Raw genomic sequence first — 20,532 nt, 5'->3', positions numbered from 1 at the left:
CACTCTTTACTGTCTTATTTCTCTCATCTCAGACCTCTCCACTTCCTCACTCACATTTTAAACATCCTCCGAAGGCTTCTTTTAAATGGTTTATATTGATTGAAACTGTGTCATCACATTGTTTATGAATGCTGTGGATGTGTTTTTGCAATGTCTAAAAAGTTAAAGGAAAAGGAAGATAGAGAAGCAGTGAGATGAAAAAGATGTGAAGGAATAACTGAAAATATCTTCAAATGCGAAGTAGGTGTCACAGAATTAACGTTGCATCGAAAACTGTTAGGGCAAAAATATCAGCAGATATTGTCTAGAGTTGTTCCAATACCATTACAAGTATCCTTGATGCTTCTGATCAAGTCTAAAATGCTTGATAGGCTATTGGCAAGTATTCACGTCTATGACCCAATCTGGTACAACCTTATTATATCATTTAGCAGCTAAAGTATGCAATGCAGAAACAACAACACATGTCAATGACTGTTTTTATCTCCACATGCACGGTACAGATTGGGCAGATGCTAGTCCTGTGTGCCATACACCTCCATTGTTTCCCCAAAAACTATTCGAAACACACCAGTGAGCCACGCGGTTGCACTGGGTGACATGTTTCTCCACTTCAATGAAAATTGGCACAGTAGCTAGAGTCAATCCACATTCCCCATCCTGCTGTTGTGAATAGTGCTTCAAACGTGTATTAATCCGTGGCTGAAAATAGTCCCCAACAGATGCACGATTTACTTTTGTATTAATAAGAGCTTCAGTGGCCTGATGTTTTAGGAAATGACTTAACCTTTAAACATTCAACCCTGTAGCTGAGGGCCTAAACGTGTTTCTAAAGAGCATAACAACTTAGCTAATTTATCAGCCACAGACCTTTTCCACCACTTTTCTGAAATCTAAACAAGATCATTTGATAGGCTTTCCAACCAAATTGATTTAGACACAGAAGGTTTCAACAAATACATCCCATTTAGCTTCTCCGGTTTCTACTTCCTGACATCGTGAATGCTGTCTCACTATCATGACTTACTGCGTCACTTGAATAACACAGAGTCATTTTTTATATNTGTATTTCTACTGGTAATGTGTTTCGTGCCTGCAGCACGTCTTTTTCTCCGGTCGGGTCGTGGAAGACCGGAAGCTGTGTGGTTCATAAAAACATGTTCAGAACATGTTTTTATGAACCACACAGCTTCCGGTCTTCCACGACCCGACCGGAGAAAAAGACGTGCTGCAGGCACGAAACACATTACCAGTAGAAATACATTGCTTTTAAAATCGTGCAGTGCAACACGAAAAAAAGGGGAAAATCGTGTTGGTGAACACGATCAATAGATTAAAAATCGTGTTGGTGAACACGAAATGCCATGAGACTGGGTTGTCCCATAAACCTCAGCTATAACATGTGTTTAGGGATAGCACACCTTTTTAGTCTATTATTATATTCTAAATGTTATACCTGCTAATGTAACAACATCATTGTGAGCCTTTTAAGTTTCTCACGTAGTATTTTCTATGAGGCTTTGTTGTTTGTAAAATGGAGCCAAGGGTTGATCGCTAATCTAATCTAGTATGCAAGGTGGTGTGTTCTGTGTGTGGCACAGTGCCGTACTGGGCCTATAAGACCTCTGCATCATCCATCTGATCACACAGACTGGTCGACCTCAGATGACTTTGCAGACACACTCTGCAGTCTACCAGTCACGTGCAATCTCTCCCTCTCTCCCCGTGGTGGCTTGTTCTACTTCTGATCACAGCACACATCTGTGCCTCTCCTGGCAATCTGAAATCTAAGCTTAAATGAGACAATTAAAGGAGGAGTGCCATCCATTAGCAACTTTTCAGAAGTTGCCTCTAAAGACGTGCCACTGTAAATTCAGCTAACCTGGTTAAATGTAAAGATTGTCTCGCTGTTAATTGCGTTACCTGCCCATTTGCAGCTCTGCTAACTGGACCCTAAAAGCTCTTTTAGTGGGAAGCATCCTTGCCTCCTCTACATCAGCAAGTCACAGCACACAAACACACACGCACACACACACACACACTTTTGACCTGCTTCCTTCCCAATCACCGACCCCATTTTCCCTGGACACTTAACCCTCCCTCTCCATCAGTCTCGCTCCTCTTTGTGAAACTCGGTAAATATCTGCCACAAACACAGTACAGTTCAGAAAAAGGTCAAAAGTGATACATTCTGCACTGAGACAGTGTGTATCAGTTTAAAACCAGAGTTTGAGAAAGTACCCAGTGATCCACCTCAGTGTATCACAGTTTCATCAGCTGGGATTATAGGACGGCAAAGTCATGATCCGCCATCATATTTCTAACAGCTTGTTTATCAAGCATGTAAACAGTTGCAGCAACCATTAAACAGAACCTCTCAGCAATGATCCATAGAGAGCATCAATCATTTTTGCCGTGGTCCTTCAGGCTCGCTGGAGCTGTGATGCATTGCTCCACTGAGATGCTCGATTTACAGGAAGGAGCATAAATTATATGCTGAAATTATGGCTACAGTTAAATCAATCGGCAACATCTGATTTTGAAAGCTCCCATCATGCAGCGGGACTAATTTATGGGGTCAAAGTGGGGTCATGGCTGTAGCTGCGGTGATGCACTGTAATCAAGCCCAGGGTCCACAGAGCCGAGGCCTGGGGAACATAAATCAACTGCACGAACTGCCACTATGTTCCGCTGGGTGGTGAAACTAACACACACCAAGTAGGACAAATAAGCTATACCTCATTCATCCAGTTATCACACACTACCATCAGGATGCACACGTTCACACACAGATACAGGACACCCTGCTCTCTGCTAATTCCTCCCATTAACAGTGACATTTAAAGATATCTCCCTTGTGCAAAGCTGCCGATGCAAGTACCTTTTCATTAAGCCCTCATTGTGTGTGCCTCAAGGGTGAGTAGGGGAGGTTTGTGTGTGTCTGTGTGTGTATGGGAGGGAGAGGGAAACAGCTTGAAACGGACAACTAGTAAAAACCATGTGTGGAGATACATAGGCGAAGATGAGGAGGGGAAGCAGTGATATAGTGTGGAGATTCTCGGGACGAAACTCTTATCTTTAAATCACAAGGCTCCCTGAGCTATGGCTATTACACTGACTTACTACAGGGTCATGTCATGTGAGTAAAAAGCGGGGGATGTAGGAAGCCAGACACATATATCACTACCTGGACTTGTATGTTGGCCCTTCCTCTAAATCATTCTTGTCTCTTCTCACCGTAGTACCTTTTCACACAACCTTCTCTGTGCCCTTTCTACCTGGCGTACCAAGTGTGTATTGGTAAATATGACATGGTGTGAAAATGTCATGCTGTGCTGTGATTACTCCCAGATAATTTACTCTAATTTTAGAGCAGCCACCTTTTTATGACTGGCTAAGTACTTAATGGAGGTGCAAACGGTAGGTAGCATTGGTCAGTCAGTCCACTGAGTGCAAAACAAGATCTTAATTGGATGGATAACTGTTAAGCCTGCGGCGCCTACGAAGCATCGGTTCAGACTTAGTAGGCTTATTTGCTTTTAACTGGGCTATTAGTCTTTATTTGCAACACTCTTGTCCAGGAACTCCTTAAGTTCAGAGCATGACCTACACACACACACACACACACACACACACACACACACACACACACACACACACACACACACACACACACACACACACACACACACACACACACACTGATGAATAACTACCTTGCTCTCCCACATAAGTTATATGAAGCATTACTTTCAAGGAGCAATAAAAGCATGCATTAGTAAATGACAGTGTTTACTTGGTGTTTACAAGAGCCCTCAATCTATTGCTGTTTGTGCATTACAGCAGGCTTGTAGAGTGAATGTGATTTAATTCCTTTGTAAATAAGTCATAATCTAATAGAAACGTTACCTTAAAGATAAGGATCTATTTTTTAAGTGCTCTAAATGTGTGAACTTTAACACCTGTAATTTGAAAAATAATCAGCCTTTCTGATCAGCTCTAAGTATCGAGTTACCGCAGGTCAAAAACCTATATTTAGAATAAGCTTCTTCTCTTTTAAACTTACCATTTTTGCTCATTCAAATAATGCAAAGCCACACTCGCTTGGACAAATACACACATTTATTAAATGAGAAATGAAAGATGGCCTTTCCCTCCCCACAAGATAAAACGGTAACCTTTAATCTGGACGAAAACCCTGTTTTCTTTCTACTGGTGACCATAGTTTACATGTCCTCTAGTATCAGCTCAGTCAGGAGCGATCCCCAAAAACAACTAAAAATATAGATTATAGAATCCTATAGATTACCCCATATTTAGGAACCGTGTTACTTTCCTTAAACAATGGCTGCATTTCTCAAGGACAGTTGGTTCTACTTCTCTGCAGAGACTGAAGTCTCCATCGACTAAATTTAACACATTGTAATTACAGAATGCCCTTGATATTGCACTTTTCAAATAGGGCTTGCTGAGACTATTTCATGGTTGCACCTCCTTTAAAAATAAAATGTCCTTCACACAGACACGTGTTTAGGCCTTACCCGATGTGATGAGCTCTGGGCACAAATTGACTGTTAATATATGACTGTAAATGGGGTTAACAGGAGGATAATGATGATGAAGATGAGCAATACTTTGGTGGTGGCAGCTGAGGTGGTTATCGCCTCGGAGGGATAGTTTGACATGAACTATGATTATTCGTCTTTCTGAGGGAGACGAGAAAATCGATAGCACTCTAATGTCCATGTAGCTGAAACAGAAGGTGATGAGCTCACTATTAAGACAGGAAGTAGAAAAGAAAGAGGAAGACTAGCTCTGACAAAAGTTAAAAATGTCTTCCTCTAAGCAAATGAAGTGACCTTAAGAGGTGTTACTGGGCATAGTTTGAACTTTCAAAGGAAGCTATCTAGCTAACCTTGGCTAATGGTCCTCCTGGATTTAGCTTACAGTAATAGGAGTAGTATTGATCTTCTCATTTACAGTAATGTCCATCTATTCCTTTAACTGTGCGTCAGTATGAAGTGGATTCAAATTGAGGTGTATAACAGATGTGAGTTTGTTCGAGTGATGATTCTTGGACAGGAAAATAAATAACAAGATTGATGGATTCAAGTGTTTTACGAATAATGAAGGATAACCATCTGGAGTTGGGTTCGGGTGCACGGTTTTTCCAGATGTTTTTATTGCATTTCTGTCGTGAATATTATATCTTTCATATTTTTCATCTTGGGAACGTTTCAAAAATACAGACTTGATTGTCTTCCTGCTCGTTGTTTAAAACTTCTCCACCACCATGATATTATTAAGATACGAAACTGTCATAGCTTTGATTAATACGCTCTGGCAGCTAATTTTACCACTGAAAGCTATTCAGATGGCTGAAGAGCCAAAGAAAACCTTCTCTGAAAATAATCTTTTCATCTTTATTTTTGGCACAAATGCCAAAGGTGCTGATTATTTATCTCTACCATCTCAGGAGGTTGAGCAAAACCGGGAGATTAATGATGGCTTAGATAGCATCTTGAACCCAAAAGTTGCCGCAGATATGACAGGAGTGTTTTTGGTGAAGCGGTAATCACTCTTCCTACCTATCATTCTTCACTGTTTTACACTAAAAGCAGTGATTTTCTTTCATTAATGTATCCATTTAACCTGTGAACCCTCTGTATTACTGTTACTTGTTCATTACTTCACTGTATGGCTTTTTGTGGCATTTTTCTTTTAACCTCAAAGTCACCAATTCTTTACCACTCCCTATACTTAAATACAGGTCGCAAATTTCACATCAATACACGGACACATAGTATTCAAAACGCAATATTTGCAGGTTAATTAGAGTGACAGATATGATCATACTATAGGGAAGACAGAAGGTTTATTTGCAAGGGAAATGAGGGTTTATTTAATGTCTGCCTCCACGCTACAGGAGGCTGCCTAATTGCTGCCTGAGACGTAGCAGCAATTTCCACCCAATTTATTCTTGGCAGGCATAGTGTACTGTATGTACTGTATCACTTGACTGTATAGGCACAGTGCCAGGTAGACCTCAGCTGATTAGGCCATCACTGTACAATGTATAATCTCATTAGACCATCCTTACTGTCACCAAAAAAAAGCTGTAAGAGTTACAGCAGCTCTTACTTTGTTACCAGCTGTGTGTGTGTGTGTGTGTGTGTGTGTGTGTGTGTGTGTGTGTGTGTGTGTGTGTGTGTGTGTGTGTGTGTGTGTGTGTGTGTGTGTGACAGAAATAGCATTGGATCTGTGCAAGGTGCAGTCATACAACTTAACATTTGAGGCAAAAAAAAGGTCAACTTTGAAGAAAAAGTGACATTTCTGAAGGATGATAGAAATAATAAATAGATAAATATTAGCTTTTGTATGCTTCATTTGTAGAGAGCTTAGAGTAGAATCAGGATTGATTGCCTGGTGTCTTTTGTAGTACATAAGAACAAACTTAATAAGATGTTATATACTATGACAACATTGCAGGTGAACAACAGCACAGTGGGAAAGAGCTTTGTGAGTCCAGAGTGGTGATGAAAGGCAGTAAATAGGCTCTAGTTGTTACCAAGATGGATATACAGTTTAGCTGCTCCCTTTGGGGACAACCCATTTCCAGAAATCCTTCAAATCTTCTGCTTAAGCTCTAGTTTTGTAAAAGAAAATGTAATCGATATCAGGTGTGTGTTATCACTTTACAGTAAATTACCTGTAAATGTAATGTCTTTTTTTTCTAGTTGTGGTTTTCGTCTAGCATTTACCACAGACACAGAGATAGTTCAAGATAAATAAATAAACAAAAACAAGTTACTCCTCCTGGCTGTTTCTGCCCCCTCCTCTGTGATGTGTTTAAAATGAAATGTTGCCATTATGCAGCTGTCCTCCCTGACTCAAAGCTATGCTCTGTCTCAAAAGGTGACAACACATTTACATTGTAGCCATGGAAACCACATCTATCATCCAGAGCATGGCATCCAGTGACTTGCACATCAAAAGAGGCATCAGTCATGATGATGTCAGATGAGCTTAACTATGTCTTTCACATACCCAGCAAAAATGCAATGACAGCAACTCTACACAGTGAGATATAAAGCCTCAGCACCAGTCAGAAAAGATGCTGACTGACGGAGAAATCAATGTGTATCAATTGGGTGCACAGCGTGAGGTGAATGACAAGCGTGTCCTTTGGCCTGATGATATGATATTCCCGGCGAGGTCATCAGAGTCTCCCCCCGTCCTGTTGCAGCTCTGGGTCTGTATTATTGAGCTCAGGCCCTCCAGCTCTCTGGAGTGCTATATTTTCAGTAATTGAGTCGTGGGATACACGACTTCAGCTCCAGAGTGTGTATGTATATGTGTGTATAAGAGCTTCAATGTGTGTGCGTGTGTGAGTGTGTAATAGATGTTTTGACTGGCTTGTCAAAGGTAATTGAGTCGTAGGTAAGAGAGAGTGAACTTGCCAGCTGTCAGTCTCTTAAAAGGCAAATCCATCAGAATGCAGCAGTCCCTATAACCCAAAGAGACGTGTGTGCTGGTGTGTGTTTGCACATTCCTGCCTGCCATGCATACTATAGATACTGCACCTCCAAACAGGCAGGGCTGCAGCTGTATAAAAGGCCACAGCACTATGATTCTGTATCATTACCATTTTGATTACAGAATGTGCATGACAAATGGAGTTTGAACATGGACATTCTGTAATCTTGAAGTCAATCTGTTTAAGTGAAGAGAACAAAAAAGTCCTTCATCCTCAATTCTCATTTAGTTCAAAGAAACCATGCATTTTCCCTTTAAGGGACATTTTCCAACCGAATTCTGAGCTACTGTATGAGAGAGTTTTGCAAACAGAAATGAAAAATAAAGAACATTATGCACATATTCCAAAAGCTTTTGTGTTGCTGCTTGTTTGAAATGTCAAAAAACATTAGGCCTGAATATCAAAACCTGCAGTTTGCCCAGTAGATTGTCCTCGAGCTAACCATAATATAGATTAACATCTTTATTTTAAGATGACCATTAGTCCACCTGCCTACAGTATGTGACCTGTTATCGCACACATGTTATTGTGTAAGTCTGTTCACATCATTTCCACCTCCTCCAAAGAAGCACAGCAGGCACAGCAGACATATCCTTACCTGCATCGATAATGCAGCTATACAGCTCCTTATTGCCAGCATCAGCACATCTGCCTCGACATAAATACTAGAGATTTAGCATATGCTTTCGCACACTGCCTTTATTTTAGGTGATTATATTTTGGTAGCCTATTATGTTTGTAATCTAACAGAATATAAAGTGCTTCATGGGGTTTTTATGCTGACTTGAATCAAATCAAAGAACCTCAAGGATAGAGCTGAACAGCCAACAGCTGTGCTTGTCTCATCTGCACATAATCTGTCTGTCTCCTCCAAGGTCACACTGAGAGAGCAAGATGTTAAATACAGCAGCACAAATAGTAAACATGAAAAGAGGAAAAAACAGCAACATATAATATTCAAATGTCTTGTTTTTATCTTCTGATGAGCCTAATACGTAGATGATCCCATGCAAGTATACTGAGATGTTGTGTACATGTTGATATGCTTTCTGCCCTCGGTGTCCTTTTATCAAGGGACATTTCTCTCAGCATCCCACCTGTCAGCATGGTGTTTTGGCTGTCATATTTACAATTTGACCCAGTTATAGACTGTGAGATGTGACAATTCTGACTCCACCAAGCCCTCACATACGTTCTTTGTGGTTGACATCAAAGCAGCAGGGTAACATAGTCTTTCAAGATACAAATTATATTAGAATTGTGATGTAGGAAGCACAATTATTACATCAGTCTTACCCTTCAGAATAGATTTTCTTGGAATCTAGCTTTTAAGTAGCCAGTGTTCCTTCTTGTAGGCCTATATCAACATCACCATCTTACCCCCACTTCATTTTTACGTTTGATGTCATGCATGAATGATAGCTATAGACCCTGTCTGTTCATGCATTATAACCCAGCATTGATTATTCACAAAGCCCACTAGCTTTAATGTGGGTATTTTACTCATAACCTGTAAATATAAACCTTCACCTAGTGATTTTCTGGATTATACTCTCTCCTATAGCACCACCTGGTGGGCAAAATTGAATTAAACTAAAGAGCACTCACCTTTAACACCCAGTGTGTAAAAGTAGTTGCTGCTCTCTGTATTTTCAAAATGTTGCAACACTGCGTCAAGCTAAATGGGTAGCCTACTAATTTTTCAGCAAACCTTTATGAAAACAACTGTATGCTTTTCAGTTTTTAAAAGCTTTTTAAAAAAAATATTATTGTGAAATCTGATGTACAAATTCATCGATTGAATGTTTCTCATAACTCATTATGCTGCTTTCAAATCCGTGTCTCAGTGCTGTACGATACCAGTAACCTCTGTGGAAACATTGGTATAACTGCATTTTTTTATTTATATTTGAGTGTTGTATGTCTTTTAAAAAAAAGTGACCAATAGTCTCTTTAAATAAAGCTGATGATGATAATGCTCATAAGGGCACTCTAGTTAATGAGAAACAAACTAGAAGTAAGCTGTATAAAAAATAAAAATAAATCAGACAACCATATTTACCACCATTTACAAATCAGAGGGCAATTAAATAATATACAGAAGAAAAAAATGTATGGGCAACTAGGATCAGATGATAAGGGGAACACATTGACATGAATAAAGAGAGAAAAATAAGTTGGTAGCCTTATAATGACTGCATTAAGTTAGGACAGCGTTATCTGACCGGCACACCCAGCATCTAACCGGTGCTTATAAACACTTTCAGGATCCAAACCTGATCCAAACACTACTGGAATATGATGGATGTGGACTAGATGTTTGACTGATGGGGCAATAAACGCACCCACCAGACACTGTAGGAGTTAACTAACTCCAGAAGATGGCAGCAATGCAACACTAACTGATTTTGAACATCAGAGAAGAAGGAACCTTTCTTCTGCATAGCCCAACCAACACGGAACTTATTAGGGATACACTAGCAATGCTAACCAGCTGTGTGGCTAGCCGGGTTCCTGTCGACAGTTATTCACCTTGCTTCCTCACAAGTTAACTTTCACTGTAATTTACCTAACTGCTACATAGCCGCATGACAGCAACTTGGCTGTCTATGTGTTACGGTTTTGTGAAATATTCATGCTGCTGAGGTTCTAAAAATGAGAGAAGGGTGAGTATGTGGCTACTTTGCTAATCATTGAAGAGATAGGTGGCTAAATAAAACAGTGCTGTTAGCATTAGCCGCAATGGGAGCTGTCATAGGATAGGTTAGCTTGATAGTTAGCATGCTTGTTACAGAGCTAAGCGAGCTAGCTAGCGTAGATTTCGGTTTTATAGTCACTCAGTTCAAAGCTTGGTATATTGCCGTTTCGGAAACAGTTCGGCTTGACAGTCCATAAATGCTGTCGGTGATGTTAAACTTAAGTTATCGTTTGCCGGATATTGCTAGTTTTCATAGCTATCTTAACGTTAGTCGTTGCTTTTAGGTGCTTTTCACCAGGCTGCTAGCAGCTGTCAACATCTCTTCCTTGTGGGTGGGGTCAAGAGATGTTTTGTTTTAGTCTTGTATTTTTTACATTTATTTGATAAATGTATCCTGATGTTGTATTCAGCAACATTAACGTATATTTGACGTATTCCCGTTGGTGGTGCTTGTTCCTGGTTCTGGAAAGCCCTACCACTTCTACTAACCACACCTGATGAGGTGAAGTTTCAGTTCATCCAGATTTAGTGGCCACCACCCCTGTTGTTGGTTTAACTCACTGACAGACAAGCGATGGTTGTGATCAGAGATCAGGCACGTAGCATTTGTTTTGCCCTGGACACAGGATGGAGATGCACGGTGTTGTTCCCAGAAGTTGAATAGTTTGCTAGGGGGCTTTTTGATTATGGGGTTTTTAATCCTAAACGAACTAATCTACCCGGTATCTCATATTTACCAGATATGTAATTTTTATATGCATTAATGTGAGTATTTGTTAGTTTTTTCTCAAATTGACATACACTGGGGTTTTGCATTGATGCACTAAATAAACATTTTTTTTAACAATCACTTTGGCCTATGAAGGGTATATGTCATTCGTTGTTAATTACATATACTACGAACACATTGAATTGACTGATTTTAATGTGGACCACATGTTCTGGCCAGCATAAGTACATCCTTACCATGTTTTTAGTAATACTTTCTATAATCAGGTACATTCATGTTGAAGCACCTCCCTTTTACTCTTCCTTTTGTTCTTTCTTTATTTGCAGAGTGTGTGTCCAGTGACTCAGCTCTTGTGTCGCCATGGAGAAACCCTGGAGGCTGTGGGCGGCAGTGGAGCGTTGTACCCTGACTCTGGCCTCCTGGTCCTGGGGTGCTTGTCGAGTCTCACTCTTGGCTCTCATCCTCACCTTCCACCTCTATGGAGGCTTCTTTCTCCTAGCTCTTATCCTAGCGTCTGTGACCGGTATCCTCTACAAGTTTCAGGATGTGCTCCTCTACTTCCCTGACCAGCCCTCCTCCTCACGACTTTACGTTCCCATGCCAACAGGAATCCCTCATGAGAATGTGTACATTCGCACCAAAGACGGTGTGAAGCTTAATCTCATCCTGCTTCGCTACACAGGAGGCGACACACCTCCCGGGGCCACCTCTGGCAATCAAAGCAGCCCAACTTCCTCTGCTCCACCAACCATCCTCTATTTCCACGGTAACGCAGGTAATATTGGACACAGGGTTCCAAACGCCCTGCTCATGCTGGTCAATCTGAAAGCTAATGTGGTGCTGGTGGACTACCGTGGATATGGAAAGAGTGAGGGGGAGCCCTGTGAGGATGGGCTGTACCTGGATGCAGAGGCCACTCTGGACTATGTCATGACCCGCCCCGATCTGGATAAGACAAAGGTGGTTCTGTTCGGCCGCTCACTGGGGGGTGCTGTGGCTGTGCGCCTGGCGTCAGTCAACCCTCACCGCGTAGCAGCCATTGTTGTTGAAAACACCTTCCTCAGCATCCCCCACATGGCAGCGACGCTCTTCTCCTTCATACCCATGCGCCTGCTGCCCCTGTGGTGCTATAGGAATCAGTTCCTGTCCTATCGACAGATGGCGCTGTGCCGCATGCCTTCGCTGTTCGTGTCCGGCCTGTCGGACCAGCTCATCCCACCAGTCATGATGAAACAACTGTATGAAATGTCCCCTGCGCGGACTAAACGCCTGGCTATCTTTCCAGAGGGCACACACAACGACACGTGGCAGTGTCAAGGCTACTTCGCTGCTTTGGAGCAGTTCATTAAAGACCTGATGAAGAGCCACGCCCACGAGGAGAGTGCTCAGCCCTCATCTAGTGTAACCATCATCTGAAATAAGCAGTCAGGGATGACTGTTGACTCCAGATTATAAGATGGAGGAAGTGACGGCTGTCACAGTAATTGTTTGGATGTACTTATTCAATTTTTTTGAAAAGAATGTACCTTTTTATGCTTGTGTGGGTTTCTATATTATTTCACTCTTTCTACCTTTTCACTTTATGTAAATATAACTTTTGTTTAAATAATTTGACTATTTCAAGGTTTTAAGAGAGGGTAACAATGCCCTCATGGGTTCTTTTGTGTTGCAGCTATGAATGCATGTATTTATGACCTTAAATGAATGAAGCCAGATCATACATGCCCATACTGCAAGACATGTCACTACCACAGGAATCTGTAATGGGTCTACTGAAATTAAACTGATTACTACTGGAAATAAAATTAACCTCATCATATAAAATAAAAACACTGATATGTAGGCCTATACTGTATATATATTCGTTAATATTACATTTTTCTTTTATTTCAGATTTACCCGAGTTTGGAGTTATGTCGGCTAACATCTTCTGAGCAATACTTGGAAATCTTGTCTGGCACAATTGCGTAAAGAAAAAACTTGTGCTGTTGAATAATTATATTCAGCCATCAAAACATTTGAGGTGGCTCTGACATATATATTACTTCTAACTATTTAAAATAACTTATTGAGATATAATTTCCTGTCAAAGTGCTTCTGTTTGGCTAACCTACAAGATATTTACCCTGATCCTCTATCCTGTTAAAACAGAATAAGGTACATTTTCCTCTTAAATAAGCCCAAAATGCTTCTTTTAAGCAACCTACTGGCTACTGTAGTTTGGTAAAGAGCAATTGCTCTGTTTGTGGTTTGTTATTTAAAGGATAGGAGAAGTTTTCTACAAGTTTATTAGTACCCTACAACACATCAATATCTACAATGACATGTTGCCTGTGTAAACCTCCTTCTCTAACTGACGGGATGCACTTAAGTAAATCCAAGATAGTTCAAGAAAAGATGGTGGACAAAATAAACATTCTCTTTTCATGCAAATACAAATAAAATATAAGGCTTCTGCAGTCCGTGCAAGATACATTAAATTGATCTTTTTTTCAAGATAAGGTCTAGTGAAAAAAAATGGTTTTCCTGCTCCTCAACCCAAATTAAAATGTTCCAAAAGAGATTTAGTGTAGAAAATGACTTTCATTTCGTCAAACTCAGGGCGAAACTACTACTAAGCACACTAGGAAGGGATTCTTAATGGCCAGTATAGACAGAAGGATCGATTACAGCGACCAATTACTCCCTCAAATACATGGCATGTGAGTATTGTATAGAATAGTTTTGAAATGATCTGAGCCTATCCTTTAAGAACTCAAAATAAAGTGTGAGCATTTTAAAGGAATTATGTGAGTATTTGTTTGCCATCATCAGCTTTCTAATTTGTCGTCGGAGGATTCTAGGTGTTCGTCTCATCCCATGCTTATGTGGCAGAAAGGCTTTACTCTTGGAGGGCTTTTGATGAGCTAATGAACCTTTCTTGCATGTCTTCCAGGGGGAGAAGAGCTGGACGATTAGCACACTGTTTCCTGCTTTTGCTTTCCAAATGCAGCCTGCTGCACTGCAGTGCTTCTAAAGCCATTCGAATACAGATATACTTAGCCATATTTCATACTGTTTCCAAACAGTATGCAGAACAAAATTCAACAAACATCAAAAGACCAAACGTGGCATCAATGTGAAACGGAAAAATGGGCTTAATGAATGTAAATTGTTGCCTTGAACTAGCAAGTGTGCTTTTACAATAATTACTGTATAGATGGTCTCTTTTCTCCCTTTTATGTGTGACTTACTGCCACCAGTGGCAAACAACAGTTTCAGACATGTTTTACTTATGTCAAATCCATAAAAGAGTTAGATTTATCCCATTATATGTTGGAGAGCACATTATGCAATCTGGATTCAACCTTGTGAATAGAAACTCATTTTAGTTCCACACTTTGTTTTCCACACTTCTGCTGTTTGCATGACAACATGTCTTCATTTAGGAAATATATAGAACTTCAACGTCATCATTCACTTAATTGTGAGGGTGGCTGGCCTGAAGCAAATCAATTCTAACTAAAGAATTGGGTTTTTATTCTAGCCACATGTATTATTACTTACCAACACCCTGTTGATGAAAAGAAATGGAATCAAACTGAATGTGTCTTCATTTTGTTTTCTTAATCTACCAGGTTTTCTGCAAATGCACTATTGAACATATTTGTATCTATTCATATGATTGTTATTCGAGTAGAATGAGTGATGTTGAAAGTGTTAGCATCATTTGGAATTTCCATTTGCAAGCTGGCATGTGATTTACGTTTCCTTTCTCTAATGGACCTGCACAGTGTTTGTTTGTGTTAATCTACAATGACTTACAGTAACTCCACATGATGGAGTATCTGAACAGTCAGACATCTGAATGATTCATATTTATCCTCAACATAACGCAGTCAGTTTGAGAGATTTTCCATCTTACATATGTTGTTTTTCTATTTCCAAACAATGTCAACAACATTTTTTGTAAGTACACATTTTCACTTTCTATTTTCTGTACTGTAACATGCAATAAATTGATACATTAAAAGCATGTCTTGTTGTATATTTTTTAAAGATTTCATAATGTAACCACTTCACTTTTTAAATTCTGGGAATCACATTTGGTTTGTTTTTCCCTTTACATTTGCTTTCGTTCAAAGTTGAAATGTTGTACTTCCTTCTTTCAGTACGTCTTGGCTCTCGTAGCGGTCACATTTAAATGTTATTAATAATGTCTTCATCTCTCTCCCCCTATTTTCCCCACCATCTTCCAAGCTTTCCTACTTGTTTGTTTCCATTTGTAACTATCACATTGTTTTTTGAGAAGCTGGAATGTGTTCTAACTTTCTAAAAGAGTGGGATGAAGAGAAGAGAGAGATGTGTCAAGGCAGGAAGCAGTGAGTGTGGTTAGCTGAGCGGAAGAGTAGAGGGGAAGCAGTTTTTTTTTTACAGTATTTGTTCTGCGTAATCCGTCAGATATAACTGGAACCAGCTACTGAAGGATAAAATGAGAGTTAAGGAAGTTGCTGGAGCTTTTGGTGTGGCGATAAGGTAAAGCCAGAGGCACAAATGACCGTAACAAACGTCCAGCATTCCGAGCGCCAGTGTGTCTGGTGATGCAGTCAGTGTGAGCTGTTAGGAAATTGTATGGACCCTGGGATGGCAGTTTTGGCAGGTGTAGAGCCTGGGACTGGAAAAAAGACAGGTGAAGGGAGGCTGTCCTGGCCTGTTTTCCTGCTGACCCTAGCTGCCGTCACCTCCTCCCTTTCTGCTCTGTCTCTGTACCAACTGGTGGCCCTCAGAGCCGAAGTAGAGGGACTTAAATCGGAGGTTTATCGCAGGAGAGAAGAAGGACAAGAGGCCAGGCATGGGAGCCAGGTGAGAGACAATTATTCCATAAAGACCTCTTCTTTTGCACAGGATTTGAAAGGCAAGCATTCTACCAACATGTATTGTTTTTCTGCTTTTTGTGTCCATTCAGACTGATAATATTAGTAGGAGAAACAGCCATGAGTCCATGCATCAACCTGGGTCTCCCCTGATGAGGAGGAAAAGATTAGTCTCTGGTTCAGAGACATTAGGTAAGACACGGTAGGCTGCACCTGAACATGGTAGTCCACCGTTATCAGGTCCTTTAGTTTCATGGGAAACAAGAGTGTTAATGTTTTACAAATCCATGTGTTCATTTGCAAAACGACTGAGGGTGACCCGTTTCATTTCTGATGTTTAAGGGGGTATTTAAGGTATGAAGCTAAAAATCACAAAATGTCTCAGAGGTCTTTACATACACCATCTAACAAATGAGTTATGAGCGAAAACTCATAACTCAAGAAGACATTGTTCGTTTTAAATTGTATAATAGCCAAGTGCTAATGACTCATCATTTTTGGTGATAGCCACTTGACAAATAGGAAGTCTGATGTGGGGAGATTATGCAACCATCCACTATTAACTAATGGCGTGAGTGTGTTCAACATTAGCTTGAACTATTAAACACTCCAATAGGTAGATGTTGTTGCAAAGAGATGAACTTGTTGGAGAAAGGGAAGGATCAGATGGAAAAAGAGAGGCAGCCATGAAATAAGCAATGTACCTTATTGTTGGGAAACAGTTGACCAGTTTGAACATTTCTACATTTCTCATGTGTTTTAACAGTAACTCAGCCTTGCCTGCAGTTGTTGGCAAACAATAACAGGAGAACCTTTTCGAAAGGTAAAGTATTCCTGATCTGGACTATGATAGTTTTCTGAATTGTAATAGTGATTTTATTTACATTTTATCTGGATTGTAATTTGACATTTAGTATGCATTAGTACAGCACTATATTTCACCCTTGATGTATCAACACCATCATTAGTGACTCCAGTAACTGATCTGAAACAGGATGACAGTCAGTATCCATCTTTGATGCTTTGACATGGTTTCTGATATGTTCTTATCTTCCCAGAACATGACTCGGAGCCACACACAGGGATCCCCTGGCAGACTGGACTAAAGAGAGGCTCTGCCCTGGAGGAAGATGGAGACACCATATTAGTCAGAGAGGAGGGATTCTACTTTGTGTACAGTCAGGTACATGTGTTCGCGGCATTTCATCGTTTTTCCACAGGGAGGTGCTGCTAGTCTGTTTGCCAAACACCAGATATCAGAAAAAAGAGAACATGCCTACAGTACATGCATTGCAGAAAAAAGGGTGTGCTTGATCTTAGTATACCTTCGGTTAACCTTGAAGAAAAGTAAGATAAAGAAGAGGACATGCAAATGCTGCATGCATATTCAATAAGCAGCAAAGTAGCAATTGATATAAAACCCACATGACTGTTTAAACATGCCATGCCTCATCATACCACATATTTAACCCAGTGTTTCTGATGTGAACAGGTCTACTACATAGACAGCACCTTTGCAATGGGTCACGTGGTGATCCGCAGGAAGAGGAATGTGGTGGGAGACGAGCCTCAGTATGTGATCTTGTTCCGCTGCATCCAGAACATGAACCCTGTGCACGCTTACAACACCTGCTTCACCGGAGGTTAGTCTGAGTTGTTGTTAGAGCCAAGTTCACGCTGTTTTACAACACCTGTTATGGAAAGCCAGCAAGTGTTTTTATTCATTATTCAAGCTCTCAAGCATATGTGTGTGTCTGGGGATTGGCTGCATACTGTATGTTTGTTGTGAAGCTGTTAAAAAAAAAAGGCAGTTCTTTGTCTCAAGTGTCATTTGCATCCCTCAGGTATTGTAAAGCTGGAGGTCAGGGACCACCTGGAGCTGCTGATCCCTCGTTCAACCGCCAACGTGTCCCTGTCTGGAGAATCCACCTTCCTGGGTGCTGTCAAACTGACTTAAATTGTGACAACCACAATGTGCACCTGGAGATGCTGTTGTGGCAGGAAAGAGGTACCATCAAAGTAACAAGGCACAGTTCTAGTGACCTCATCTGACTGAGACAATATGTGAGGTGAGGTGAGGTGAGGTGAAGAATAAGAAAGCAACCGTTTCTGCATTGGCTGAACAATAGACGTGTGACTCATTTCATTGTGTGTTCAGCCTGACGGGACATGAAGAGGACTGAGTCACATAACATATGTATTTACTCTTTCAAAAATACATACACCTAGCTTCATCAGTATGGTAATTTCTACAACACAACAGGGAAAAGGTGTTGTAAAAAGTACTTTTTCTTTAAATATTCACACATGGCAATATCTGCATTATAATTGTTGTATCATTCTCACACTGTTTAGTTCATTTATCTACTCCTGTAGTGCATTACTGAAATAGTTATTTCCATCCTGCTTTGTTATTCCATATATTTCATCATAAACAACAGCTGTTTGATGTATCATCTGTTAATCATCCAATGAGGGTTAACCTATATATGTCTACTCAAAAATTCCGATGCAATAAAGAAAGAGTTCTTGCACAAGCCATGACATCATCTGGAATCTGGGTGGATGTTGTTCCTCTGCTGGCCACAAGGGGGAAATGTGTTCAGTGTGGCAGATCATCCTGCCAGGCAGCAGAGAGACAAGTGTGGCTCAGGTTGAGCAGGAAATGTGGAACTTGGATAAAGTGTCTATTTTTAGATTGAGATAAACTGTACAGGCAGGTGATGTCTGCACATTCAAAGGAGATGCTGCTCAATGAATCTGTAATGCCTGTGGCGCCTGGAGGTAATAGTGAAATGGTGTTAATGGATGAATCTTCATGTTAAGCTTTAGGAAGAGGGAGGGAGAGTAACATCTGAGGCAGGATTCAGACACATTTTGATCAATGGCAAAATGCACAAGAGACATTACTCCCCAACCCAATATTTTTATGGTATCATTTTTTTCTTTCACTCATCCTCTGATAATGCTGGCTTACCGTATGTGCTAAGAGCAAAAACCAAACTGTTACATCATGAAAAAAAAAACGAATTTAGTCATAGACCTTTCTTTAAAATGTAGATCGTGGCATTATTTTTGGTTTGTTTTATTTTTGGTTTCTTCCAGTCTTCCCAATGTTAGTCTCCCTTTGTTATTAAAGTAGCCAAGTCAAGTTGACCTCACCTTTACTTTTAAAATATGGATCTACTCAGTCTGAAAGTCACTCAGTCACAACATGCATATTGTGTTTTTGTTTCAGCCAGCTAACTATTTGTTTGAAAGAAATTGATATGTATTACTATTTGGGTTCTCATGTACGCGCCACCTTGTCCAGCCATTTTCTCCCTCTCTGCTCACTCACACACACGTAGGCCTTCTGTCGGTTGGGGCAAAGAGTTAGACAAAGCCCAGTGGGTGGTCACTCCTTCACTAGGCAGTTTGCCCTTGGAGTCATGGCTCCATTTGACATGAAGAGAGTCCAAAAGAGGGGGAGGGAAGAAAAAGGTCTAAAATAGAAGCCTTGGAAAGAAAGATTTCAGATGGACTAAATGGATAGCAGTAGCCATTAGTGGAATAGAGAGAGAGAGAGAGAGAGAGAGAGAGAGAGAGAGAGAGGCTGGGAGGCTAAAAAAGAGAGCAGGCCCGGCCCATGGTACAATAGCAAGGGAAGTCAGAAACGCCTTTTGATACTCTGGTAAACAGAGCAGGCGGCTGTACAAACACCGATTGGAAAATAAGAAGTAGGGGGAAGGAGGGTATAAGAGAAGTGGGGAGCACAGACCTCTCCTATAAATGTGTCAAGCATGATGCTCCCCCTCCCTCATGGCCAGAAATGTCTTTGTGTGGTGCCATGGTGACGGCTGGTGTGTTGGCGGAAGCTGATGTCATTGTGGGCTCGCCTCTCAAAAGAAAAACCAGACGTCTGACTGGAGAATCAGGAAATGAGACCTGCTGAGTACTCATGCTGGCACTGTGTATCGTTCACACACTCACACACATGTGGCAAGTGCACAGATTTGTATGATCAAACCCACAAAAAATCTGAAATGTTATTTTTACACATAGCCTACATACTTAAAATGTTATATATTTTTTACGATGATTACATTTCTGTTTAGTAATAGTTTGAACATAATTTGCATTAGGATAAACACATTCAATAAATGTTTAGCTGGAGCTGACAATAAACATGCCTTACATTTTTAATGGTTGTCATTTGAAACAGTCTTACAGAAACTAAACAAGAAAAATACATGCCAATATTTGTTTTCTTCTTTTTCAAAGGCACATCACTAAAAATGATGTATTTTCACAGGAGGTATAGTAAGCAGGATAACCTCATATATAAATGTTTTGTGTGATTTGAGTTCAATTCTCAAGTAGCACAGTACAAAATATGTTGCCTCCTTTAATTACGCAGCGCCTCTGTTATGCCAGGTCAAAAGAGCCGCACCAAGACCGGCGGTGACTGCACAACGAGTCCGTCTCCTGCAGCAAACGTTAAGGGTCATCGCTTCTCGGTCTTTTGGCTAAGATCAAGTGTAGTATCTGTTCTCAAGGCCGGATTAGTACCTCCAGGGGCCCCTGGGCACTGAGCACTCATGGGCCCCCCCCAACCCACGTACCAACAAGTAACACCACGCCTACCCAATCCTACCAACATGACCAATATTTAGAATTTTCAGTCAATCTAGCATCTCAAATCGCACACCTATTTGTCAAAAGCAGGGACGCA

General features: G+C 40.6%; 2 protein-coding genes across 2 annotated transcripts; both read left to right on the top strand.

The window, feature by feature from the left end:
• Positions 1–10,002: 10,002 nt before the first annotated feature.
• Positions 10,003–14,485, top strand: abhd13 (abhydrolase domain containing 13). Its single transcript, XM_010791626.1, has 2 exons — positions 10,003–10,203; positions 11,292–14,485. Exon 2 carries the CDS (start codon positions 11,326–11,328, stop codon positions 12,379–12,381), a length of 1,056 nt encoding a protein of 351 aa, XP_010789928.1. The 5' UTR covers positions 10,003–10,203; positions 11,292–11,325; the 3' UTR covers positions 12,382–14,485.
• A 933-nt stretch (positions 14,486–15,418) lies between these two features.
• tnfsf13b (TNF superfamily member 13b) lies at positions 15,419–18,367 on the top strand. Its single transcript, XM_010791625.1, has 6 exons — positions 15,419–15,807; positions 15,911–16,010; positions 16,585–16,641; positions 16,877–17,001; positions 17,311–17,461; positions 17,663–18,367. The coding sequence occupies exons 1-6, from the start codon at positions 15,577–15,579 to the stop codon at positions 17,773–17,775; spliced, it is 777 nt and encodes a 258-aa protein (XP_010789927.1). The 5' UTR covers positions 15,419–15,576; the 3' UTR covers positions 17,776–18,367.
• The last annotated feature ends 2,165 nt before the right edge of the window (positions 18,368–20,532 follow it).

This window comes from Notothenia coriiceps, unplaced genomic scaffold (genome assembly GCF_000735185.1).
Source record: "Notothenia coriiceps isolate Sejong01 unplaced genomic scaffold, NC01 NC01_scaffold00035603, whole genome shotgun sequence".
NCBI classification, from domain to species: Eukaryota; Metazoa; Chordata; class Actinopteri; order Perciformes; family Nototheniidae; genus Notothenia; species Notothenia coriiceps.
This window is presented reverse-complemented; position numbering and strand designations above follow the sequence as displayed.

Excerpts from the sequence above, each read along its gene's own strand:
- abhd13 (XM_010791626.1), top strand. The coding sequence starts at position 11,326 with ATGGAGAAACCCTGGAGGCTGTGGGCGGCAGTGGAGCGTTGTACCCTG.
- tnfsf13b (XM_010791625.1), top strand. The coding sequence starts at position 15,577 with ATGGACCCTGGGATGGCAGTTTTGGCAGGTGTAGAGCCTGGGACTGGA. Across the intron at positions 16,642-16,876 it reads CAGGAGAACCTTTTCGAAAG|AACATGACTCGGAGCCACAC; the intron begins GTAAAGTATTCC and ends TTATCTTCCCAG. Across the intron at positions 17,462-17,662 it reads CAACACCTGCTTCACCGGAG|GTATTGTAAAGCTGGAGGTC; the intron begins GTTAGTCTGAGT and ends TGCATCCCTCAG.